Below are 25,633 nucleotides of genomic sequence, written 5' to 3'. Positions count from 1 at the left end.
GTCCTGCAGGGGATTATCTAGATTAGGTCAGAAAGGTTATGTAAGACAGAAAGACCTATCTTAACTGCTGGACAAATAAAAGGAGACCCTGAGCTGAGCCACAAAATTCTTCCTTCTCAGCTTCCTGTCTGAAGCTGCAATGTGACGCGGACTCTAAGCTCCTGTTAATGTGATTTATCCACCATGAAGACCATGTGCCCTTTAAACTGTGAGCTCACATCATCCCTTTCTGCCTTAGATTGCCCTTCTCAGGACATTTTATCACAGCAATAAGACAGTAAGGTTACATTGAATGTATAGACAGTGTCCTAAACACTGTTGCCCATGCTAATGGTTGCTCCCAGCCACAGAGCTCGACACCAAGGCTGGAGTCTTTTTCCAGCACTGTTTCTCCAGACTTGACCTCGCTTCCAATTTTCCAGTGGTGACTACAGCATCTGCCAGAATCGAGAGAGAGAAAAGGGGTGAGCACTGCTTTGAGCTATAAGAAGACTCCATAGTTAATTCATTTTGTAATGTGACATCCTCAGAAACTTGTCTGACAGCATTCTAGTCCGTGTTAGACACATTCTGAACTCTACAGCCTGAGGCCTATAGGAAAACCTTTCAGCTCCTAACCCAGAATTATAACCACTGTGGGAAATCAATTGCAACCAATTTGCTGATTGAAAGCATAAAGTTTACTAAATAAGAAACAATGAGGACAGCACAGAGCCTGCGAATACTTGTATAAGACTGTATTCATCAACATAGGGGAGGTAGGACCTTAAAGGACCCATCCTCCATGATGGTCTTTAGTTAATTGTTGCTGGGGGTGGGGGTGGGGTGTATCCTGGACACTCTTAGTGGTGTAGCCACTGGTACAGTGTTCATGCCCCTGCAAACTCATTCTACAGATCACAAGAGGAGGAGGAGAAGGAGGAGGAAAAAGAGGAGGAAAAAGAAGAGGGGAATAAAAAGAGAGTCATGAGAGTGGAGAGGGATGAACTAGAGGAAGAGGACCAGTGAGAGTCCACAGGGTAACATGGTGAATAGGATTAAAATACACTATAGAGATGTGTGAAAATACAATAAAACTCAGTATGGTTTAATCTGTGCTAATGAAAAACATTTTTAATTTGTATTTTACTTTTATTGTATGAGTTTTGCTTACATGTGTATCTGTGTGTCACATGCATGTCCAGTGCCTACAGAGGCTTATGGTGCTAAGAACCAAACTCTGGTCCTGAGGGCCAGGGGTGTGGAAGCAACTAGCACTCTTAACTGCTGAGACATCTCTCCCGCTCTAATAAAAACATTTTTAGAAAGAAAATTAAAAGTAAAAGACTACACAGGTGAAATTGACAACAGTAATTTGGAAAAGCCTTGACCAATGGTATGATACAAATTACCAATAGTCAAAGTCTGGGGATATGTTTTTCCGCTATTTCAATGATGTAAGTGGTCTGAGACACTAGAAAAAGTGGGGAATTTTTTTAAACTGTGAAGATGAGAGCTTATTCTAAAATATGGTAATTTCTAAATGCAGGGGCTTAAAGGAAGAAACGTTCTGGTCAAGGGACTATGATGGTAAGCTTGAAAGAAACAAGAGTTCAGAACTGTTCCTGAATATTCCACTAGGTTTCAGGGAGAAAGACATCAGCATCCCTGATCACAGGATTTCTAAGTTGACTTGACTTGTGTACGGCATGACCCGTGTTACACCACTAAGAGGGTCCAGGACATGCCCCACCCCACCCCCCCAGCAACAATTAACTAAAGACCATCATGGAGGATGGGTCCTCTCAGGTCCTACCTGCTCCACGGCAGAATGTTGATGAATACAGTTTTGTACAACTCTTCCTATATTTATCTATCTCCCCCAGGACACCTGCATTTGAGAAGCCTCTTATCCCCCATTTAATATGCTTTATTTTAAAACAAATATAGACTTTCTTTAAGAGATTTTAAAAATTTTTTTTATTAAATTGACTTGGTATTTGTTCATTTGCATATGAGCGTGCGTGCATACATGTATGTGTGCACCCATTCCATGGTAGACATGGAGATTTTAGAACACAATTTTCTGGGTTAATTCTCTCCTTCTGCCTTCTCAGGCAGCATCTGTCTACTCCAGCCTAGTTGATGTGGGAGCTTCCAGGCAATTGTCTTATCTTCCATCGCACCACAGCAGTTGCAGAGTTACACCTGTGAGCTACCACATCTGGTTTGTTATGGTTTCCAGAGATTGAACTCAGGTAGTCAGGCTTGAGGGGAAAGTGCGTTTGTTTGTTTCTAAAGCAAATGAGCCGCCGCTGCTGCTGCTTCTTCTCCTTCTTCTTCTTCTTCTTCTTCTTCTCCTTCTTCTTCTTCTTCTTCTTCTTCTTCTTCTTCTTCTTCTTCTTCTTCTTCTTCTTCTTCTTCTTCTCCTCCTCCTCCTCCTCCTCCTCCTCCTCCTCCTCCTTCTCCTTCTCCTTCTCCTTCTCCTTCTCCTTCTCCTTCTCCTTCTCCTTCTCCTTCTCCTTCTTCTTCTTCTTCTTCTTCTTCTTCTTCTTCTTCTTCTTCTTCTTCTTCTTCTTCATAGTTGTTCCTGGATTCGGTTAATTTCTCAAAAACCTTAACCCTTCTGTGGATGTTGTCATTCTCTTCTATTTGTAGAAACAGCAGCAAACAAGTGCTGACAAGAGTCAGGACCTAGGGTTAGCTTCCAGTCCTCCCTCCCTGATACCCGAGAGCTAATTCCCCACCACCTCCTTCTCCCAAGATAAAGTTAAAATACCTTCATAAATACACCTCACAAAGCAGCATCCCTGACAAGCAAATCTGAGTGCTTTGGAAGTATAAAATATGATATAAATGCTTAATTTAAAAAAATTGGCATGTGTCACTTGCTATTTTTACCAGCTGTCTAACAAGAACCCACACATATGTTTCTAAAATAACTGGATTGCCAAGAAAAAATAACCTAAGATACATATGCTGCCCTCTGGTTTCCTGGGCCATGTGTAGTTTGACCCCATTATAACTGCCCTTGCCTCTGCGGTGGAAAACATAAGTTTGCAAGGTAGAGGTTCCTTCTTGGCCTCTAAAACCAGAGGTTCAAGCTCCTCATGAGTATCCCCAACAATGATCAGCAGTCTCAAAGGACATTCTCCTGCCTTTCACTGTGCCAATCAAAACAGAGCAGATTCAATGTAGGATTTTAACTGAACTTCAGCAAGCAAGAAAAATCAAAAGGTCAATCAATATAATCAGTAAGTGTGTATGTCACGCCCAGGTTGCAATTTACACAGCACCTCAACGTAAGGGTTTTCCTTCGGGAAGCAGAAAGCCAAAAATCAATTTTTCTCCATACTGATTGGAAAAGACTGCTAGTAAAATAGACTCTCACTTATGCCGTCCTCTTAGCATGTACTGTCTAATCACAAGTGTCCATGGGCTGTTGACTGTGCATGTGAAGTCCTGAGTCATGTGGACTCCCTGTCTTTCCTTCCACGTAAAATAGAATTGACAAAGATGAAGAAGAGGAGACAGTGGAGAGAAACCAAGAGCCCCATGGCCGCCATGACCATGATCGTTAGCACAACACTCTCTCTTTAAAAACCACATTCCTGACTCCTTCAACCTTGCTCTTTGCTTCTGTTTGACCTATTCTCTGGGACACAAGGATTAAAAGTCCTCAAACAAGTGTCCTGAGAGAAAAATCAAGAGGCCAAAAGCTATCCTCAAGAGAACTGTCGCCAACGTGGGTCAACCCTGCTCCTTTCTCTTTCCTTGAATCTCAGATTCGTGTCTCTGACACTTTCCCTGCTGCCGTGTACTTCACCTTGTCTAATTACAAGGCAGGTGTTTTATTTATAAAACAGACAGCACTGTCCTGCAGAAACAGAAGTGAGACAGTTCCATCCGACACTCTCCTCCAGAGAGTGAAGACAGAAAAGTGAACCAGCAGCAAGAAGTCCCTACCTTTCAGGATCCGGAAGTCCTGCTGCAGGGGCAAGATACATCCAATGTATAAAGTGAAAAGTGGTGGCCAGGAGACTCCCTGAACAGCATGCTGCCATGGCAATGTTGGGGGAACCTAAAGGAGAGGAGTGGGGGTAAATGTCATCTTCAGGAGGGAGAAGCTGAGCTCAGGCCCAAAAGACAAATTTTAGCTAGAAAGCGGGCAACAGAGAAAGCAGTCCAGAAAAAAAAATCCCATAGTTTTAGAATTTTGTCCATCCTGTCCTTTTGCTCTGTCATTTCCTTCCCAACTGATTTTTATTTTTAATTCTGATGTGTTTAGGAGCACTGACCTCTCTCTCTCTCTCTCTCTCTCTCTCTCTCTCTCTCTCTCTCTCTCTCTCTCTCTTCCTGCCACACCCTAGCCAAGATGATATATTTCCAACCTCAGCTTTGCCATTGTGAATGCTCTTATTCAGCTAGATTAACATCTCTACTGTGTCTCCCTTGAGTCACTATTAAGGTAACGAGGCAGGCTGTGTACCCTGCTAGGTCACTGAGGACTCTCCTATAGTTAATATTTTACTGTGGAGGTATATTGAAAGTCACACCTTCCAAAAATGGAGACTTATATGTCCCCCAAAAATCTATTCTTTTCTCCTTCTACAGTAATAGAGTTACTGAGCCCATCCTGAATGACCAGAGACTGTACCTACCAGCATCCCTGGATTGATTTATGTGACTTTGCTCCTGTCTCCAGTAGATGAACACAAACCACATGTGTCTCACCCGAGGTTGGCCTTGAAAAGACACTGAGTATTTTCCCCTCTTTCTGGAGTTGCAAAATGGATTTGGCTGAAACCCAGTTCTAAGTCTGCAGGTAAGGTCATTGTCTTGTGGTACAGCAAAGAAACTGGAGAACTCTAGAACCCCAAAATGACAACATAAAGTAAATCAATTCACTGAAAGCTCAGGATCAGCACAGGGAGGAGGACCTATCCTTATTCTCTTAGCCGGTCACTGTGCCGGTCAGTCATGTATGTACCAGAGTATCATGCCACCTAGGTTTAGCTTTCTCACTTCATGTATCCCTCCTCGTGCTCATGCTGAAGAACTCATCCCATTTAGACAGATTAGGTGTTACCTCTTACTGCCATGAACAACCTAAAGTCAAGGGCGGTCTAAGGTCACTAGACATGCTAATGCTTTCTTGATCACTGATTCCCAAAGTCTCAGTCTTTATATTCAATAATTTCATCATGTCCTATCCCTGCTGTTATGAACACACACACACACACACACACACACACACACACACACACACACACTTTGGGTGTTGATGCAAGGTTGACAAGGTTGGATTTTACACTTCAAATACAGATCCTAGATGTTAAATTAAGCTGCGCACCATAGCCTGGCTTTATAATTATTGCTATTACACATTTGTTGCTGCTGTCAGATTGCAAGACACACAGGAAGATATAATTGCAAAACAGAGTTCTGGAAACCAGGGTAGACATGTTTGGCACTTAAGGGTAATTTACACCCATAATGTAATTAAAAATGAGGTGATTTGCATTCAGATTTGCATGTTGCAGTATTTTCTCTGATTATAAATTATTTTTAAATGTTCTCATGAGCAAAGGAAGTGTCTGAGCATTGTGGCAATTATTGTTTGAGAAGAACGGTGTTGGGAAGGAGTCTAAGTCTTTTCTGGAGGCTTAGCAGTCAGCTAAGAAAACAGCAAGCTGTCTGTCAGATATTTTAATAACAAGCATGCTCAAGGCGCAACTGCTTACACCCCCACATTATTTTTGCATAAATATACTTATAATTTCCCTCTGCTTCTCACCTATTGATACGTAAAAATGTAAGATGCAGAAGGCCATAAGTCTAACCACTCAAATGGATAATACACCAAATGCTATCCTAACGAAAAAATTAGGGCTCTGAGTTATGATAAAAGGGTTCGCAGATTATGGGTAACACGTGCGTGTGGTGGTGGGGGGGGAACTCTAGAGCTGAGAAGGGAGTCATTCTCAATACCTAAAAATCCTTAGTGGGAGGATTTCAGCATCATTTTTCTCTATGGTCTTAAGAATGAACAGTGAAGCATTTCATCTATTGTTAGGAATATGAAGGACTTTGTTTAGAATATGTTGCCAGCATACCACAGGAGCTCAGTGATTACTTGTGATGTTGTTGAGTCTAGTTAAAGGAAAATGGACAATTCTACTTGTTGCCACCATTTATTTAGCACAATTCCAAGACATCTCAGAGTACACTTAGATTGGGACTCTTTTCATGGACCAGACAAAGAAACTGTTTGAACAGTTATGACCAGGTTCACAGGGGTGAAGAACTAGAAATCAGTGAAGTTCAGATTTGAACCCAGGCAGACAGATTTTGTAGATAAAGATTTCCTCCCTCACCCCACAAGAGGCTTCATCTCCCAAATCTATTTTTGGTAGCATTTTGGCTTTGTGTTCTACCAGAGATAGTACAGGTAGCTATGTCGTGCTATGCCTAAGGTTAGAGATAAATAAGAGTTTCACCAGGTTGCATGTGCTGCTCACCATAAGTCAATGCAAGCTTCCAGTTCCAAGAACAATGAGAATGAACCTAGAATAGCGGAAAGGAGCAGAAATGGAAATCAGAAACAAGGGTTACCTGTGACATGGGAACCTTCTCTTCCATGTTACGTACTGGAAGTGAATAAACACACTCCCATACTCAGGCATATGGCAAAATGCTGTCACTAGAGGACCTGCTGAAACTGAGCACACAGCAGCACTGGCTGAACGGATCTGTATTGTCTATAGCACTCTTACTGCTCACCCTGTGAGCTGAAACACATCCATCTATGCCCCTTTCACTCTGGCAAAATTCTTGCCTCTCTTTACACCTTTCCATGGAAGAACCAGGTGTTTCTCTTTGGGTTTGCATAGCATCTACCCAGAGTTCCACCAGCCCGGGTAGAAATGAGATGACTGGTCATGTGATTCTCTAGGATGACTGGTCATATGACTCTCTAGGGTTTACTGAATGTGGTTTAATACACCAAGTGCTTTAGAGAGTCACATTGTGAAATCAGACACCTTTATCATTGTTGATTTACAAATGAAGAAAAGAAGGTTTGGGTGGTTAACTTAAAAAAAGTTACAAGAAAAATAGCATCAAGGAGTCCATTACCCATCTAGGAATATAAACTCAGTTTAAACCGAATATAATGAAGTTCCCTTCTGTGTAGCATAGGCACATTGTGCTACAGAGTGAAAGTTGCCCAACTTTGAGGTTTTTTTAAGGTTTACTTTTATTTTTGTAGCTATGCTTATGCATGTATGTCTGTGTTGCGATATGAACATATGCTTGCAGTTGCCTAAAGAGGCCACAAGAGGGCGTCAAATGACCTGGAGCTCCATCTGCCCAGTTTGGATGTGGGAACTCACGTTCTCTGCAAGAGCAGTACACACTCTTAACTGCTGAGCCATATCTCCAGCCTCTACCTCCATATCTTTACATTTTTTTGTCCTCCCGATTTTCCTACTCTAAATCATATGCTCTTGATATCTTCTACCTCATCCTTGTGAACATTCACTCTCATGGCAAAGGTGTTCTCTTGCAGATATGATTAAGAAAACATCCAGGCATAGTGGCACACACCTTTAATCCTAGCACTTTCGAGGCAGGGGCAGGTGAATCTCTGTGAATTCCAGGACGGCCAGGGCTACATGGTGAGACTTTGTCTTGGAGAAGAAAAAAAGAAGAAGAAAGGAAGAAAGGAAGAAAGAAAGAAAGGAAGGAAGAAAGGAAGGAAGGAAGGAGGGAGGAAAGGAGGAAGAGAGGGAAGGAGGGAGAGAGGGAGGGAGGGAGGGAGGGAGGGAGAGAGAGAGAGAGAGAGAGAGAGAGAGAGAGAGAGAGAATATGAATGAGAGAATGAATCAGTCTTGAGTGCTCTCAAAATTCTCATGTTGAAGCCCTAGCCACACAGCACCTCAGAATAAAACAATATCTGGAGAAGAGACTAAAAGAGTGTAATAAATTAAAATGATTTCAATAGATCTCCCCCAAATCCAATGATTGGTATTCTCATTAGTATCCTCATCAGATCAGAAAATGGTGACACAGACCCACAGAAAGTAATAACAATGGAGAGACAGGGATAAAATGGCATCTACCTGTCTAGGAGACCTCTGAAGACATTGACCAAGCCCATACCTGTCCGCAGACATTGAGCCTCCCAAGCTGCCAAAAGAAAAAATATTAAAATAAGATTAGATACATTTCTGTTGCTTGCACTGGGCATGCATTATACCAGATCATCTCTAGAAGGTCAATTCGGAGCCTAAGATGGGTAGGTTGTCAGAGGTAATGCTGGAGGTCCACTGTAGTCACAAAGGTCTTATGAGAGGAAGTCTAAGTAGCAGGGCAAAGGTCAGTAAGGAGAGAGGTTACCATGTCTCTACCTTTGGAAAAAAACAGGAGTTCGTGATCTGGGCCTCTTCACAGATGGATTCAGAACATACAGAAGGGAAAACATGGATTCAATCTAGAATCCCCATAAGGGGCACAGTGGTTCTCCTATCAACACAGTGGCTTTAACTCACAGGTAGTGAGTGATTCCAGATTTCCACCCCCAAGACCTGAAGATAAAACCTTTGTGTATTCCTGTAAGACTCCGAGTCTGTGGCAATTTGTTACAGCATCTGCAGGAAGGCAGGCAAGCATTATACTGCTGTTTCACTGTTTGCTACATTTGTATATTCTTCTCCATAGCCAGCTCCTCCTCATCCACTTCCCAAATCCACATCTTTAAATCTCATCTGGGTTATTGGAAGAGCTTCCAAATTGATTACTTTCAGTCCTTTCCATCCTCCAAACTATTCTGCCAAGGTGATTTTTCTAATTCAGCACAATCAGGTCAGTCTTCTAATTAATTAAATACTTTGGCCCTGGCCAGTTCTAGGTACAATGGTTTCATGACAAAAGAGCCCTCTGTGGCCTCTCTGCAAACCCCCTGCAGCCTGTGGTAAATGTCAACCTAGATTTTCTGCCTTTGCTCTCCTCACCACCTACCACTGGATGCTTCTGCCCCGTGCTAAGCTCTCAGGATTCCTCAAGCACACCATGCTTGGCATTGCTGCCCTTTCTGCCTACTTCATGATTCACAAGTCCTTTCCCCCTTCCCAAAGTAATCTCATGCTTGTCAGCAGAGGCAATTCAGCTGTCTAAATTGCCTACCCTGTCTCCTTAGGACACTTTTTGTTCCTCTTTAGATACTCTGGAGACAGTAGCCCCTGCAGTTGTTGTATTGTCACTGCTGGATTTTCCTTCTTCTCTTCACCAGAGCCAGGATTCTGCCTCTCAAAGGGCTTCTCAACGCCCACATGTTGCTGGTGTAATTTGGGGGAAGAGGAGGTAGGTTTTCATGTACTCATCCACACAGATACTCATTTGGTAATCACTCTTGGCAGAACAACGTGGCATTCACAAACATACAAATATGCACACACACGCACATGTGCACATGCGCATGCACACACACACAACTGACTTAATGTCTACCATCTAGAATGGCATGGTTAGGTAGGCAGCCGTGCATTAAGATTAGGGAAATGCTCTGGACTCCATGTTTTAATAGGGTTATTTGTCTCCCTGCAATCTAACTTCTTGAGTTCTTTGTATATTTTGGATATAAGCCCTCTATCTGTTGTAGGATTGGTAAAGATCTTTTCCCAATCTGTTGGTTGCCATTTTGTCCTAACCACAGTGTCTTTGCCTTACAGAACCTTTGCAGCTTTATGAAATACCATTTGTCGATTCTTGATCTTAGAGCATAAGTTCAGAGCTAAACAAAGAATTCACAGCTGAGGAATGCTGAATGGCTGAGAAACACCTAAAGAAATGTTCAACATCTTTAATCATAAGGGAAATGCAAATCAAAACAACCCTGAGATTTCACCTCACAAGAGTGAGAATGGCTAAGATCAAAAACTCAGGTGACAGCAAATGCTGGCGAAGATGTGGAGAAAGAGGAACACTCCTCCATTGTTGGTGGGATTGCAGACTGGTACAACCATTCTGAAAATCAGTCTGGAGGTTCCTCAGAAAATTGGACATTGAACTACCTGAGGACCCAGTTATACTTCTCTTGGGCATAAACCCAAAAGATACTCCAACATATAACAAAGACACATGCTCCATTATGTTCATAGCAGCCTTATTTATAATAGCCAGAAACTGGAAAGAACCCAGATGCCCTTCAACAGAGGAATGGATACAGAAAATGTGGTACATCTACACAATGGAATATTACTCAGCTATCAAAAATAATGACTTTATGAAATTCATAGGCAAATGAAGGGAACTGGAAAATATCATCCTGAGTGAGGTAACCCAATCACAGAAAAATGAGTGCACACATGGTATGCACTCATTGATAAGTGGATATTAGCCCAAATGCTTGAATTACCCTTGATGCACAGAACACATGAAACTCAAGAAGGATGAGAAAAATGTGAATGCTTCACTCCTTCTTTAAAAGGGGTACAAGAATACCCTTGGGAGGGAATAGGGAGGCAAAGATTAAAACAGAGGCAGAAGAAACACCTATTCAGAGCCTGCCCCACATGTGGTCCATACATATACAGCCACCCAATTAGACAAGATGGATGAAGCAAAGAAGTGCAGACTGACAGTTACCAGATGTAGATCTCTCCTGAGAGACACAGCTAGAATACAGCAAATACAGAGGCAAATGCCAGCAGCAAACCACTGAACTGAGAACAGGACCCCCGTTGAAGGAATCAGAGAAAGGATTGGAAGAGCTTGAAGGGGCTCGAGACCCCATATGAACAACAATGACAAGCAACCAGAGCTTCCAGGGACTAAGCCACTACCCAAAGACTATACATGGACTGACCCTGGGCTCCGACCTCATAGGTAGCAATGAACAGCCTAGTAAGATCACCAGTGGAAGGGGAAGCACTTGGTCCTGCTAAGACTGAAGCCCCAGTGAGTGTGATTGTTGGGGGCAGGGTGGTAATGGGGGGAGGATGGGAAGGGGAACACCCATAAAGAAGGGGAGGGGGGCTAGGGGGACGTTGGCCCAGGGAAAGGGAATAACAATCGAAATGTAAATGAGAAATACTCAAGTTAATAAAGAAAAGAAAACAAAAAAAGAAAAAAAGAAAAAAAAAGATTAGGGAAATAACCAGCAGTAGGAAAGCCCAAGGAGAAAGCCAATCATAAGCTCCAGAGACTGAAAGATGACCTCATAGCTAGAGAAATAATGGGGAGGTTCTGGAGAGGGACAGTTTTCTAAAAGCATCATGGGAAGCACCTGAGACTGACAAACCCTAAATCAATGACTCCCTCTGCTGCAATATAGTGACTCTGTACACACCTAGTGGCCTCATCAAACCATAAGCACACCTTGGGAAGATAAGTACCTCACTCATAGAAGTTGACTTCTCAAAATATATTGGACATGGCAGGTGGACAGGGATGTGTGCATACCATTAGGAGTCAGAAAAAAAACAGCCAATTATTATTAGTGAGTCACTACGGATGGCTAAGGAAGCATTCTTATCATTAGGCATTGAGTCTCTAATAATTTTATGTAATAGAAATCCAGGAACTGATCAGTGCCATAACTAATACAGGGTAGATGTCTCTTTTCAAGGTCAACTCTTGCTCAAAAAAAAAATGAAAAATTATTCTCTTCCTTGACCCTGATAATGGATAACTAGAAGCAGATTTATGTGGATGGAAATGAGTGAGTCAGAGTACTTTATCCCATAAATTTAAAAAAAAGTGGATTAAGACTGACTTGTCTCTAAGCAACATATATAAATGCAATCACAATTTAGTGATTTTAATACATAAAATAGATGATCAAGAGATTCACTTAAAATTATTCATGGCTGTCTTTTCACTATTTCAAGAGATTTTTAAAAGCTTCTTCCTTGCCAGATATCCCATTGCAAACCTTTACCAGTAAGACTAGTGGGCCAAGCTATTTCTGTGGCCAAAATATAAATGAATGTTAAGGGTCTCTCAAAGGAGAGGCAGTTTAAGAGCATGAGATCCATAAAGGAGAGAAAGAAAGGGGATGGAGTGAAAAGGGAGAGAAGGAAGGAAAAATGTCCAGGAAGGACGGAAGGGAGGGAGGGAGGAAGGAGGGAAGGAAGGAAGGAAGGAAGGAAGGAAGGAAGGAAGGAAGGAAGGGAGGGGAGGAAAGAAGGGAGGTAAGGAGGGAGGGAGAGAGAGAAGGAAGAAAGAAGGACTGTAAAGATAAGATTAAAAGACTTTCTTTATAATTCAAGTGCAGATAAGGGAGTAATAAATAAGTTAACTAGATAAATTTTGTGTGAAATGAATGGAAATCTTATAAAAACCCAAAGTACATGTAGATGTGAATAAGTTAATGCTATGACAAAGAGGAGTTTTACACACAGAGCATGTACCAGAGTGAGTTTATTAGATGGCCTTCAAATCACACAAAAGTAATTGAAATTAATTTAGGTGAAAACACAATAAAAAAGACAAGTGACTCAAAACGTATTTTGATGTCTTTAATAAAGTCCCAAATGAAACAAAAATGCTCATCTAAGAAAATAAAGTACTTCTATATTAATTGCAGAAGGGAGGAGAATATGTATGCATAACATTGCCTGAGTGTTTTTTAACATGGCGTGACAATTAGGCACTAATGAGGGATACTTAAAATGAGAGATGACTTTTAAAGTTGGAAACAGTGACCTTCTTGCAGCTTTGTGTGTACTTAACTGCTCTGTGTCTTCGTTGCTTTTCCTACAAAACAGAGATGAGAAGTTCATCTGAGGAAGTTGTGTTGACTAAATAAGTCAATTCAGGGAAGTTGTGGCAAAATGTTTAGCACACTGAACACACGTAAATGATTGGTAATTATAGTAACCACGATCTGCCTCTCTGCAACATTCACATTTGTGTGGAGAGTTCCAGTTTGAGGCAGGGTTTGGCTGTCTACTGAGGAAGTTTTGTAATGTTAACAATGCCATCAGAAGATCTGGTTCCAGCACCACCACTTGGTAGATGCATGGCCTTGAGCAAATCCTTTGGTCAATTTGATCAACTGTTAAAAAGGAGAGAGAGAGAGAGAGAGAGAGAGAGAGAGAGAGAGAGAGAGAGAGAGAGAGAGAGGAATCACTTGATCACTTGTGCTCTGCCCCAGTGCTAACGCCAAGTGAGGCTGGTGCTGATCTGACTGGGCTTGGTTTCTCACTGCCATAGTGGAGCCTGAACCTGGGACTTCACTTGTGTTAGAGAGATAGAGTAAGCAGCTATCACTGCTGTAACTCCGCACTTCTTTTGCCTTTTCCTTTTAAAGCAAGCTGTTCTGGAAATCATGGTCCTTCTGTCTCAGCATCCTGAGTAGCTGGGATTGTAGGCGTATGCTACCAGGTCTGATTAGTTTCATCTTACTTCTTAAACATAAAGTTTTATTTGTATGTAAAAGCTGGACAGTGGTATTGTTGGGGTTGGGTCCCATTAAATAGAAAGGAATATAGTGCACCAGCATTACTCAGACAGGCTGCAAGGTGCCAGATCACACATCAAAAATCCACTTGGTCTCACCCCCACATCACAGATCACACCCCACACAGCCTTCAACTTCATGATGGTGTTTACCTCTAGAAATGAGAGGCAGATAGGAAACTAATATCAAACTCAGTCAGAGTTTCCTGATGAACAGCTCCAGTTGTTCTTGTTGAGAGTTGTTGATTGATTGTGTTTGCTTTTGTAGGCAAGGACTCAATTAGCCCAGGATATCCCGAACTCAACATAGTAGCAGTATCCTTGAACTCCTAATCCCCCTCCCTCTACCACTCAAATGCTAGGATTACAGTCAGGGGCAGCCACACTTGCTCTGTTTAGTCATTTTTGATCTATAGAAACTCTAATAATCTTTTTGTGTACACTGGAAAGTCCAGGTTAAACACAAGGCTCAAAACCAGGTTCCATGGCACTCAGCACTGTGTTTTCCGTTTATTTTGCAAATATGCATAATATTACATAATCAGACACTGCAATCTATATTTAAATTTGTTTAAAACTACTGCATTTTGTAAATTTTTATATTGTAAACTTCTATTTTATACCCAATAAACTAATGAAATATTTTAAAATATATGATGTTTTTAAAATATATGATCCAAGAAAGACCTGGGGAGCCATCATGAGGGAGATGATTTGTGAGAGAACCCAGCTTTTCAGAATGGTCAAGACTAAGGAAAATAACTCAGGTTTTAAATGGTGACAATTATTAGGTGAGAGGTTTGCATTTATATATCCCTGTAGTTAGTTCAGAAATTTAATCTCCAAACCATAGATTAAAAATGTTATGGTTATAAAGTTCATTCTAATGAAACATCTCCAGTAAGAGAAACGTATTTCTCTAAGTCAGGCCACAGTAAGCTTGAACTAAGACTCAATGTTACAAGGCTGCAGTGGGGTAAAGTCAGAGGCACTGCAGCTTTAAGAGTTTAGGTGCACCTCATCAAGATCTGTCCTGACTCAGTAAGACCAGTTTGAGCATCAATAACATGCTTCAAATTATAGCAATACCTCTCCAATTTATTTGTACTAAGCTCTAACTATAGACTTTCTCCTGGAGAAGCTCTAGTGTATTTTTAAAACCTAAGTCTCCTTCTTCTGGCTTTTCTGGAATTGATTCACAGCAGCAGAGTGCTAGCATTACACAGCAAAAAGGAAAAGCAGCAAGTTGGTGTAAGCGAGGAGCAAATCTTAGCCCAGAAAACATGAAATTTCCACAGAGAAAGTGTTCAAGCTGATTAAATACACATACATAAAGACGGAATATTTTAAGATTTAAGAAGACTTCAAGCTACCTTTATAATGGCAGCAACTGGCAGAAATATAATATAATATAATATTCAATGTATACAATATTTGGTAAGAGAAGTAAGCATACTGAAGGGGACTTAATGCCAGAAAGGAGATGCTGCACCAGACGGATTTGCTTTAATTCAAAAAAACAATAGCAACATACACATATGACCCAATTGCTCTGATAAAAAAATCTTTCTCTCCTGGGGATATTTTCTCATTCCTTCCAACATATGAAACAAATCAACAAGCCTGGGCTGTTTGTAAACTTTGACATCTGAGACTCAAGCAGAAATGAGTAAGTGGTCTTGTTTTCTTTTCAATTCATATCTTCCTCTCCAGCACACTCTGTTCTGGGCCTCTTACATCAACCACCCTTTTAATAACTACCAAAGGAAAATCCATAAATAATTATTCATTATAGGCTCTAGAAGTAGATCCCAGGCAACACCATGGGACTCGCACCACAGCAGGCTGCTAGGATCTTATCATAGGCAGATGCAACCTACCCACTGGGCAGTGTGTTCCCTCCCTCCCTGCCTTTCTTCCTCCCTTTCTCCCTTCCTCCCTCTCTCCTTCCTTCTTTCTAGAGCTTCTTGCTGCCCCTCTCCATCCGTGTGTGTGTGTGTGTGTGTGTGTGTGTGTGTGTGTGTGTGTGTGTGTATAAAATCTTAAAAGAAAAAGTAAGGAAGTAAAAAAGGAGAAAATATCATCCATATATAATATACATCTTCATTTTTGACCCAATAAATGAATCTTTTGTGCAAATATTGTATTTCCATTTCAATCAATAGCTGTCCTGACTCTCAGTAAAACCAGCTTGACCATGCTGCAAATAAATGTAACAGTGCCCCTCCAATTCATCTGTACTAAATTCTATCTATAGACTTTCTTCTGGTGAAGCTCTAGTGTTTTTCGAAACCTAAGTCTCCTTCCTTGGGCTTTTCTGGACTTGACTGGCCAGCAGCAGACCGTCAAATTCCTTATAGTGCTTTCCTCTTAACTCAAGTTAACATTCACATTTGTCCTAGTGAAGGGGTTAAAAATAGAAAAAAAAGTTCTTCCATTCTCCAGAAAAGCAATTCAAAATAGACAGTATCTTATTCAACAATTCAGAGATAATTTCATTAAAACTCTGACATCTGAATTATATGTATAGCTTCCTTCTTTGGAATAAACCACAAACATACTGTAGTAAACTCAATGCCAGCCCCATGGTGCAGTGAAGTCGGATGCCTTTCTTGTTCATTTTCTCTGTTGCCAGTCTGTTACAGTGCAACAGCTAGAATGTCACCAAGAGAGGAGATATGCAAACTATTTCTCTCTGTGAAAAATATTGCGGAAGTAAATTTTCTTCAAAACCTCAGGAGAGAAAAGGGAAAGAGAATAGCTGCCCTTTTAACAATAATAGTAATTTTAAAAAGACTGGTGGGTTTACCCTTCAAGTCACCTTCAGGACAAATATAGAAATGAAAGGACAAAGTGTAAAGGGGAAAACTGCAGAAAACTATGATGGGACTGAAGCCATAATTTTTAAACCATTAGCACATTTTCCCCTTAATGAACTTATACATCTCTGCATCATCCCTTAAGACCAAAATTAATCAATAGTTCAGGTGACATTGAGACTAAGATGTTATCAGCACCAGGTTTAGCCTAAGTAATCGGCCATGACTTTGTTTGCAAGCAGCGCTTTCCTTTCTGCAACTGGTTGGATGTTTAACAATTTTTGCTGGTTTAGACACCAGGCAAAACAGGCTGATTTTGTGAAATTAAACACATGTTTCCTTGTAAATGTCTCTGCAGAGTCTTCTCATTGCCAAAGCCTCGCAGAAAGCTCGCAGCTGAAGCCTGTTTGTTATCCATGTGCTATCACTGCAGGGAGCTCTCCCCACTTAGTGTGCAGCAAGATCCTGCGGCAGCTTCCTACATCTCAGTAAGAGCAGGCAGTCACACAGAGCTCAAGGATAAATGCCGCATAGTTACGATCAGCATTTATGGTATCCTGCTGAGGTCCCTCCCTGCTAGCCCACATCTGACAGGCCCACCAAGTTTTCCTTTTCATTTACTTTTCCATAGGAAATCAATACATTTGGGCTTTACAGTATTTGCAAGTTAGTCCTCCACTTTGTGGAACATTACTCTTAGTGACTTGAATCTGGACTCTCTCTGCCTGAACAGTAAGCAAGACTCAGCAGATCAGATCAGCCTCATACCCAGCCCCCTCACCCTCCACCCCTGCAGCCTGCAATGCTGCAGATTCACATCTGAGAACCAAAAGAAACTCCTCAAATGAGTCCTTTTCCTTTTAAAAATTGACTTCTACCTTAAAATGTATGGGCTGGGGGCTTATAAAATTACAAAATCAAAGCCTCGGAAAGGAAGGCGTCTGTGACTACTTACTGACTAGAGAATATAAGCCAAAAGAAAGAAGGTGCATCAGTCTGTTGCCTCTGCTTCCAAGCACCAGTTTATTCTGGCCCACAGCAAGCATTTCACAAACAACAGCCGCTCCAGTCTGTGACCCCCAGCCCTGGAAATCAGGACTGCATTCCATCCTGCACTTTCCTCAGCAGGACTCTGAACTTTTTCACTCTGAATTTTCCCAAACTGCAATCCAAAATAGAAGGGCGCTTTCAGTTAAAAATACACAACCAAAGGAAACCCTCTGTGGAATGTTTGTTTAAATAAACATGCTTAAAGGATGCTCGATCTATTCCAAATCAGTCATCAAAATCTACATAAGGAAATATGCTGCATTTTAAAGGGGGAGGAGGTTTATTCAAGCCTGAGCTGAGTCTGCCCAGTTACCTTTCAATTAATTTAAAACTAATTCAGTTGCCCTGTCAGTTGTTACAGTACACATAAGTAGTACCCAGAAAGAAAGATGACTATGCAACTTTCAAACTTATACATGCTATCTCCCTGGGTTTTTCATCTCGGATTTCCCCTTCCCAATGATAGTTGACCTTCAAATTTCAGGCCTTGTGTCTCCTTTCCTAGCATCCATCATTTGTTGCTAAAGTCAAACTGGGTTTTGAGTCTCTGTTTTCCTTAACTGGGTTTAATGAATTTTAGTTGCTTTCAAAATCTGCAGTCTGTTCATTGTGCCAACTCTGCAGTGCAGAGAAATATTAGCGTGGGTTTTCCAGCTTGTTTCCTACAAATAGTAACTACAAACAGGTTTAAGAGTATTCACTGGGGAAGGTGAGCCAGAAGTGACCCTCCTCTGGGCTCTGGAAGGCTGTGAAACCAGCAGAATCCCAAGGGCTCGCCTGGGCGCTGTCCTTGGTGCTGCCGGGTCCTTGGGCGTCGCAGCGCCTTACCTGCTAGAAGCTTCAGATGTCCCCCAACCGTTAAGCAGACTGGAGCGCCACTTCCCACTTTTAACACAAATGACTAACCCAGCCTGTCCTCTTTGTCCCATTCCCAGAGGTTTCAGGCGGGCCACTCCTCAAAAACTCTCTCCTTTTTTCTTCTGAATAACTCTCAGCTCATCTCTTGCTGCTTTAAGACAAGGAGTAGGGGGAGGAGAGGGAGGACAACGAAGATAAGGATGAATGGGGGAAGACAAAAGAGAGTGGGGGATTAAGGGGTGAAAGACGAGGCTGCAAAGAAAAAAGTACCAGGGGGAAGGGGTTCAAGGGAAATGCCCGGTGAGAAGAACTTTTTAAAAAGAACAAAAAAGTAGAGGGAGAAGGGCGCGGGGGTCGAGGGGGGGGGCGGACGGGGAGGATGTGTGTGATAAAGAATAGCAGACCCTAAGGCCAAAAGTAAGGAAGAAAGAGGCTAAGAGGTAGGGAGCCAAAGGAAGGCCTCCTGGCCGAGGAGAGCTGCCCAAAGGGCCAAGAGTGGCGAGACAAAGAAAGGGCGCTGGGAAAGGGCACTTGCTCCAAAGCTGTAAACTGCAAACTGCAGGTGAAAAGCAGAGAAGGGGTGACAACTGGTCTGGAACCCAAGGGGATGCTAGGAAAGGATAGGGCCGGCGAAACCCAAGTGTGGGGTCCAGTGAGGCGCGGACCCACGTGGAGGGTGGAACGGCCGCTGAATCACCGCAGGGCTTGTCTCCCCCTTTCCCCCACCCCGGCCCCGTGCCCGCAGTCCCCGCCTCCTCGGCCGCCGCCTCCACGGGGCGGGGCCCTGGCCCGGGACCAGCTGCTCCGCTATAAAGGGGCTGCGGCGAGGCCGGCAGAACGCTGTGACAGCCACACACCCCAAGGCCTCCAAGATGAGCTACACGCTGGACTCGCTGGGCAACCCGTCCGCCTACCGGCGGGTCACCGAGACCCGCTCCAGCTTCAGTCGTGTGAGCGGTTCCCCGTCCAGCGGCTTCCGCTCGCAGTCCTGGTCCCGCGGCTCGCCCAGCACCGTGTCCTCCTCCTACAAGCGCAGCGCGCTCGCCCCGCGCCTCGCCTACAGCTCGGCTATGCTCAGCTCGGCCGAGAGCAGCCTCGACTTCAGCCAGTCCTCTTCGCTGCTTAACGGCGGCTCCGGCGGCGACTACAAGCTGTCCCGCTCCAACGAGAAAGAGCAGCTGCAGGGGCTGAACGACCGCTTCGCCGGCTACATCGAGAAAGTGCACTACTTGGAACAACAGAACAAGGAGATCGAGGCAGAGATCCACGCGCTGCGGCAGAAGCAGGCCTCGCACGCCCAGCTGGGTGACGCTTACGACCAGGAGATCCGAGAGCTGCGCGCCACCCTGGAGATGGTGAATCACGAGAAGGCTCAAGTGCAGCTGGACTCTGATCACTTGGAGGAAGACATCCACCGGCTCAAGGAGCGCTTCGAGGAGGAGGCGCGGCTGCGGGACGACACCGAGGCTGCCATCCGGGCGCTGCGCAAAGACATAGAGGAGTCGTCGATGGTTAAGGTGGAGCTGGACAAGAAGGTGCAGTCGCTGCAGGATGAGGTGGCCTTCCTGCGGAGCAATCACGAAGAGGAGGTGGCCGACCTGCTGGCCCAGATCCAGGCGTCGCACATCACCGTAGAGCGCAAAGACTACCTGAAGACAGACATCTCCACGGCGCTGAAAGAGATCCGCTCCCAGCTCGAGTGTCACTCCGACCAGAACATGCACCAGGCCGAAGAGTGGTTCAAATGCCGCTACGCCAAGCTCACCGAGGCGGCCGAGCAGAACAAGGAGGCCATCCGCTCCGCTAAAGAAGAGATCGCCGAGTACCGGCGCCAGCTGCAGTCCAAGAGCATTGAGCTCGAGTCGGTGCGAGGCACTAAGGAGTCCCTGGAACGGCAGCTCAGCGACATCGAGGAGCGCCACAACCACGACCTCAGCAGCTACCAGGTAGGAACCGCGGCTGCGCGGCCGGCCTGCGCCAGCGCCAGCGCCAGCGCCGCGCGTCCCCGACAGGACACTCGAGCGAGCGCGCGCCCAAAGGCCCTCTTGGTCGCGCTCCCTGGTGGCGGCATTCCAGTGAGCGCACGAGCGTCTCAGAAGCGAGTTAGCCCTAAGCCTTAGTCCTTGCTCCACCCCTCCTCGTTGCTCCACCCACATGCCGCAACTTACTTGAAATCCCCATCTTCAAAAACTGTCCCGCGGTAGATTCTACTGTAAAAGTAAAAAGGCGCGTTCTGGTGGTTGAGAAATATTCCATTTAATATGCAGAAGCACAAATAATCTCTTGTATTCCTGCCTCCTTCCTCGCCCCACCCCGCCCCACCCCCCCACCCCGCCCCACCCCCCCACCCCCTTTGTTCCCATCCCCCCTCCACTCCCCACCCCTCACCCCCTACCAACCCCAACTCTCCACCCTGCCTCCAGCCAGGATGGGCGGAGCTCTCAAAGCTAACTCAGTCCAGAGTTTGGGTGGGGATGGGAGTAGGGAGCTAAGTCCTCCGGAGACCTTCCTCAGAATCCTCAGTGCTCCCTGTGAGGGGAGTTCTAGGTTTACCAATCTCTGTGCGTGTTGTACCTGGGAACTGTCTGGTTGTTTTTTGTTGGTTTGTTTTGAATTCTACTACCATAAAAGAAAAAGGGATAGCTAGGCGTGATGTCTGCGAGGTTCGTGGAGCTGGAGGGGGGGAGGGGGGAGGGGGAGACGAGTTCAGGGACCGGGATAGCAAGTGTCATGTGAAGGAAGTTTCTAGAGACTCCCTGTACCTTTCAGGACACCATCCAGCAGCTGGAAAATGAGCTTCGGGGAACAAAGTGGGAAATGGCTCGTCATTTGCGAGAATACCAGGATCTCCTTAACGTCAAGATGGCTCTGGACATCGAGATCGCCGCATATAGGTACAGGATCTCTGCAGACTTGGTGCAGGCACTGTAGGCACTGCAGAGGTTGATGTGAACAGCCTCCCCCACCCCACCCCCACCCCACCCCGCCCCTCCTTAAGCCAAAGCTGGCAAGTGAGACAGGCTCAGAGGCCTGATTCCCCAGCTCAGTTACAAATCGAATCCTAAGTATTAAGATGCAGTTTTATCAATTTTATTCAGCTTTAAGGAATGACTGTGGGGAGGATCGAGGAGGAGGAAGGAACTGGGGCGGGGGGCGGGGGGAGGGGGGAGAAGACTGATACATACTGTATGAAAAAAGGCCAAAGGTGCATGAAAGAATTGTTCTTTTGAGTTGCTAGGGGCATACCAGTGGGTTTAAATTTTTGTTTTAAGCATCTGTATGTCTGACAAGCAGACAGGGTTTTACTTTTTAATATTTCATCTGATGGCTTTCTTTTATAATGCCAAGGACAAATACCAGGTCATTCTTCTCCAGTTTCTCTGTTACAGCTAACTGTTGCCATCCTCTGGCTGAGACTCGATATAGACACATAAGAATATAGGTGCACTTATTTTAAGTCTATGGATGATATACATGCGTTTAATCTGGCTATAAATGTAAATCTATTAAATGTGTACCTACATACATAAAGTATCATACCCTCCTATCTAGACCTATGCAAGCATGTATGCATAGAAATATATACAATTAAACATATAGGCAAATACAGATTTGATCTCTTTATCCGTAAACTAGTTATAGGTCTCCTGAGTAATGCTGTCCTTCAGTTGACCAGATTCAAAGCATGTAGTTCTTGAAGAGGCAATCATTTTCTGTAAGGCTGTTAAGAGCAAGAACAAACTCACTTTCTTTTTAAGGGAACCAAATGACAAATAGACATTCTGTCACTGAAATTGTAGAACGAATTGTAACTTGTTCACCTATATTAGTATGTAGCTATAATTTAAATTCATCAACATTCTGACTTGTGCACAATAGTTTTAATTTTTAAATTGAACATTTTATTTGCTTTAAAAATTCAAACAAATCAATTGCTGACAATTCACAATTAAAATGATGAGGGAGGCCACAGTTTGAGGGACAAAGTGGGTTGACCACTAGGGACAGTTTTAGCATATTCATCCTACGCCAGTGGCGAGACTGCAAGACTGCTGCAGAGCTGGATTTACTAGCTGGGTGTGGCTAGCTGTCTACTGGGAGTGGCTAGACACTGCAGCAGAGGACTGGCTGGAGCTCTTGGAATATGATAACCATGTCGGTGAAATGACAGCGGGTACTCACTGCTAGAAAGAATGTTTCCTTATGTAGTTCTATTTGTTCAAAAGTGCCCACTACATTAAGCTTGTGGTAATGAAGATTAGGAGACCAAGTAAGTCTTTACTGATGTCTCATCCTCTGGTTCACTCCTTAGGAAACTACTGGAGGGTGAAGAGACCAGATTTAGCACATTTTCAGGAAGCATCACTGGGCCTCTGTACACACACCGACAGCCCTCAGTCACAATATCCAGTAAGATTCAGAAGACCAAAGTCGAGGCCCCCAAGCTCAAGGTCCAACACAAATTTGTGGAGGAGATCATTGAGGAGACTAAAGTGGAAGATGAGAAGTCAGAAATGGAAGACGCCCTCACAGTCATTGCAGAGGAATTGGCAGCCTCTGCCAAAGAGGAGAAAGAAGAGGCAGAAGAAAAGGAAGAGGAACCGGAAGTTGAAAAGTCTCCCGTGAAGTCTCCTGAGGCTAAGGAAGAGGAGGAAGGGGAAAAGGAGGAAGAAGAGGAAGGCCAAGAGGAAGAAGAGGAGGAAGATGAAGGTGTCAAGTCAGACCAGGCAGAAGAGGGAGGATCTGAGAAGGAAGGCTCGAGTGAAAAGGATGAAGGTGAGCAAGAAGAAGAAGGGGAAACTGAGGCAGAAGGTGAAGGAGAGGAAGCAGAAGCTAAGGAGGAAAAGAAAACAGAGGGAAAGGTCGAGGAAATGGCTATCAAGGAGGAAATCAAGGTCGAGAAGCCCGAGAAAGCCAAGTCCCCTGTGCCAAAATCACCCGTGGAAGAAGTAAAGCCAAAACCAGAAGCCAAAGCCGGAAAGGATGAGCAGAAGGAGGAAGAGAAAGTTGAGGAGAAGAAGGAGGTAGCCAAGGAATCACCCAAGGAAGAGAAGGTGGAGAAAAAGGAGGAGAAGCCAAAAGATGTCCCAGATAAAAAGAAGGCTGAGTCCCCAGTGAAAGAAAAGGCCGTAGAGGAAATGATCACCATTACTAAGTCGGTAAAGGTGAGCCTGGAGAAAGACACCAAAGAGGAGAAGCCTCAGCAGCAGGAGAAGGTGAAGGAGAAGGCAGAGGAGGAGGGGGGTAGTGAGGAGGAAGTGGGTGACAAAAGCCCGCAAGAATCCAAGAAGGAAGACATAGCTATCAATGGGGAGGTGGAAGGAAAAGAGGAGGAGGAGCAGGAAACTCAGGAGAAGGGCAGTGGGCAAGAGGAGGAGAAAGGGGTGGTCACTAATGGCTTAGATGTGAGCCCTGCGGAGGAAAAGAAAGGGGAGGATAGAAGTGATGACAAAGTGGTGGTGACCAAGAAGGTAGAAAAAATCACCAGCGAGGGAGGCGATGGTGCTACCAAATACATCACCAAATCTGTTACTGTCACTCAAAAGGTTGAAGAGCATGAGGAGACCTTTGAGGAGAAGCTGGTGTCAACTAAAAAGGTAGAAAAGGTCACTTCACATGCCATAGTCAAGGAAGTCACCCAGGGTGACTAAGATCGGAGTCCATTGCAAAAGGTTAAGCCATACAACAATTTCAAAATGCATGTGATTGACAGCTTCAAAACAGAATGGGTTCTCCCATGAGGGCTCCAGACATTGTATTTTCCTTTGTGCAATATGAGGGAACTGCATGCAAGCTCAGGGTGCCCCCCTCCTCAGTCCTTGGGGGAATTCAAATGCATGTTCATGTATGTACCTAGGGAATTTGCCAGTTTCCTAAGCTGTTGAAAGAGGGGCACTCGGGGGGATGTCTTGAGATGTATTACGCAAAGTACCAACTGAGCCAAAAATAATAAGTGAAACAGAACTCTCTTAGCCTTAAGAAAGCTATATATGAATACTTATGTTTACCTCACTGGTGCATTTAAAATGGACTTCAGTTCATGGGAGAACCTTGCTGACCTGCACAGTTCGCAACCTTATGTTGATTGATGTTAAATGTCACAGCAGTTCTTGCTCAATAAAGGTCATACTGGAACCATAAACCAGTTGTGTGGTGGTGTGTCTTTTCACAGCAAAGTACCGGCTGCCGAGAACTCCCTTCCTCCAGAGCACATCATCTCTGGGAATTGTTGGTGACCTGCGACATCTCAGTCCTCTGAGAGAATCTAATCGGAAAACATTGCATAAGACGTTTTCATGTACTTAGCCTATGCTTCATCCCGAAACTTTAAAACTATAGTTCTTAAATAAAAATTAAAATGTCATGGGTAAATAAAAGGGAATTTGGTGAGAGAGGTCTTCAATCTGTAGATGGGTCCATCTCCAGGGGAATAGTAAATCTTAAGGTAATAATGGAACCATAGCAAGTACCAAGGAGTTGAGACACAACCAGGGAAGTCATGTGTGTCTAGAAGGTGTGGGGTTTAAATAGTAAAGAAATATCCACTCTGGTTAACAGTCATTTCTAACACTGGTTCTTAATTTGGTTAAAAAGGATTTATAGTTTTGTTTTTATTAGTTGGGGAAATAATACCAAAAATAAATAAAAGACTTTTGTTGGATTTATTTAAAAAACGAGTTTTTCATTTAGGAGGTAAACAATTTTAGGCGAAAAGCCCTGGTCTGGACCAAGGTGAAATTATATGATTTCCTTTCCAAAGTCATCTGCCTTAGACCTTTATATCCATGTATAAATTAATAACATATTATTTTTTCCAAGACTTTATTTTTTCCTGTTAATAAGACCAGCCCAAAGGATACCCTCCTTTGACGTTCTCATTAATGTTTTTCAAGGTACTCTAATTTGAAACACTGAAGGTGCCCAAGGAAGCTCAGAGTCCCTAGCAGGTTCATAGTGGTCTTTCCCCAGCCATTAGCCAGACTTTAGTTTTGTTTTGTTTTGTTTTTTTAATTTTTTTCTTAATTAACTTGAGTATTTCTTATTTACATTTCGATTATTATTCCCTTTCCCGGTTTCCTGGGCAATATCCCCCTAACCTCTCCTCCTCCCCTTCTATACAGGTGTTCCCCTCCCCATCCTCCCCCCATTACCGCCCTCCCCCAAACAATCACGTTCACTGGAGGTTCAGTCTTAGCAGGACCAAGGGCTTTCCCTTCCACTGCAGACCTTAGTTTTTACCAAATCTGTATATCACCTATTATTTATTTGTACTTTTTCTTTAAAACAACTCAAGGTTTATGTTAAAACACTCATTTTTTTCTCCAGAGGCAATATCCATGACACCCAACATGAAATGGGGTTATTTAAGTATAACCAGCCAAAACCTCGACTCTGTGGAATTTACAAATAAAATGAGTATATTGGAGGGATACAGGGCAACACCTGGAGAACAATCAGCTGAT

The 25,633-nt window shown here is 43.7% G+C and overlaps 2 protein-coding genes across 5 annotated transcripts; one reads left to right on the top strand and one right to left on the bottom strand.

The window, feature by feature from the left end:
• Nucleotides 1-443: 443 nt before the first annotated feature.
• On the bottom strand, nt 444-19,166 carry LOC134482139 (cilia- and flagella-associated protein 251-like). 4 transcript variants are annotated; one of them, XM_063274884.1, is made up of 7 exons: nt 19,028-19,161; nt 18,141-18,318; nt 8,103-8,169; nt 6,501-6,546; nt 4,641-4,847; nt 3,946-4,060; nt 444-2,656 (listed from the first exon to the last, which is right to left on the bottom strand). In XM_063274884.1, the coding sequence occupies exons 2-7, from the start codon at nt 18,239-18,241 to the stop codon at nt 2,275-2,277; spliced, it is 918 nt and encodes a 305-aa protein (XP_063130954.1). In that variant the 5' UTR covers nt 18,242-18,318; nt 19,028-19,161; the 3' UTR covers nt 444-2,274. The 4 variants fall into 4 exon arrangements, with proteins under 4 accessions (XP_063130954.1, XP_063130955.1, XP_063130956.1 ...); XM_063274885.1 differs by lacking the exon at nt 18,141-18,318 and having other exon boundaries at nt 19,028-19,166; XM_063274886.1 differs by lacking the exons at nt 4,641-4,847; nt 19,028-19,161 and having other exon boundaries at nt 18,141-18,474.
• Nefm (neurofilament medium chain) lies at nt 19,008-24,312 on the top strand. The gene is given in 3 exon segments (NM_017029.2): nt 19,008-20,116; nt 20,940-21,064; nt 22,483-24,312. Coding segments are annotated over 3 exon segments (2,538 nt in total). The 5' UTR covers nt 19,008-19,042; the 3' UTR covers nt 23,822-24,312.
• The last annotated feature ends 1,321 nt before the right edge of the window (nt 24,313-25,633 follow it).

This window comes from Rattus norvegicus, chromosome 15 (genome assembly GCF_036323735.1).
Source record: "Rattus norvegicus strain BN/NHsdMcwi chromosome 15, GRCr8, whole genome shotgun sequence".
NCBI classification, from domain to species: Eukaryota; Metazoa; Chordata; class Mammalia; order Rodentia; family Muridae; genus Rattus; species Rattus norvegicus.
The sequence above is the reverse complement of the archived record's forward strand: the minus strand, read 5'-3'. Positions and strand labels throughout refer to the sequence as shown.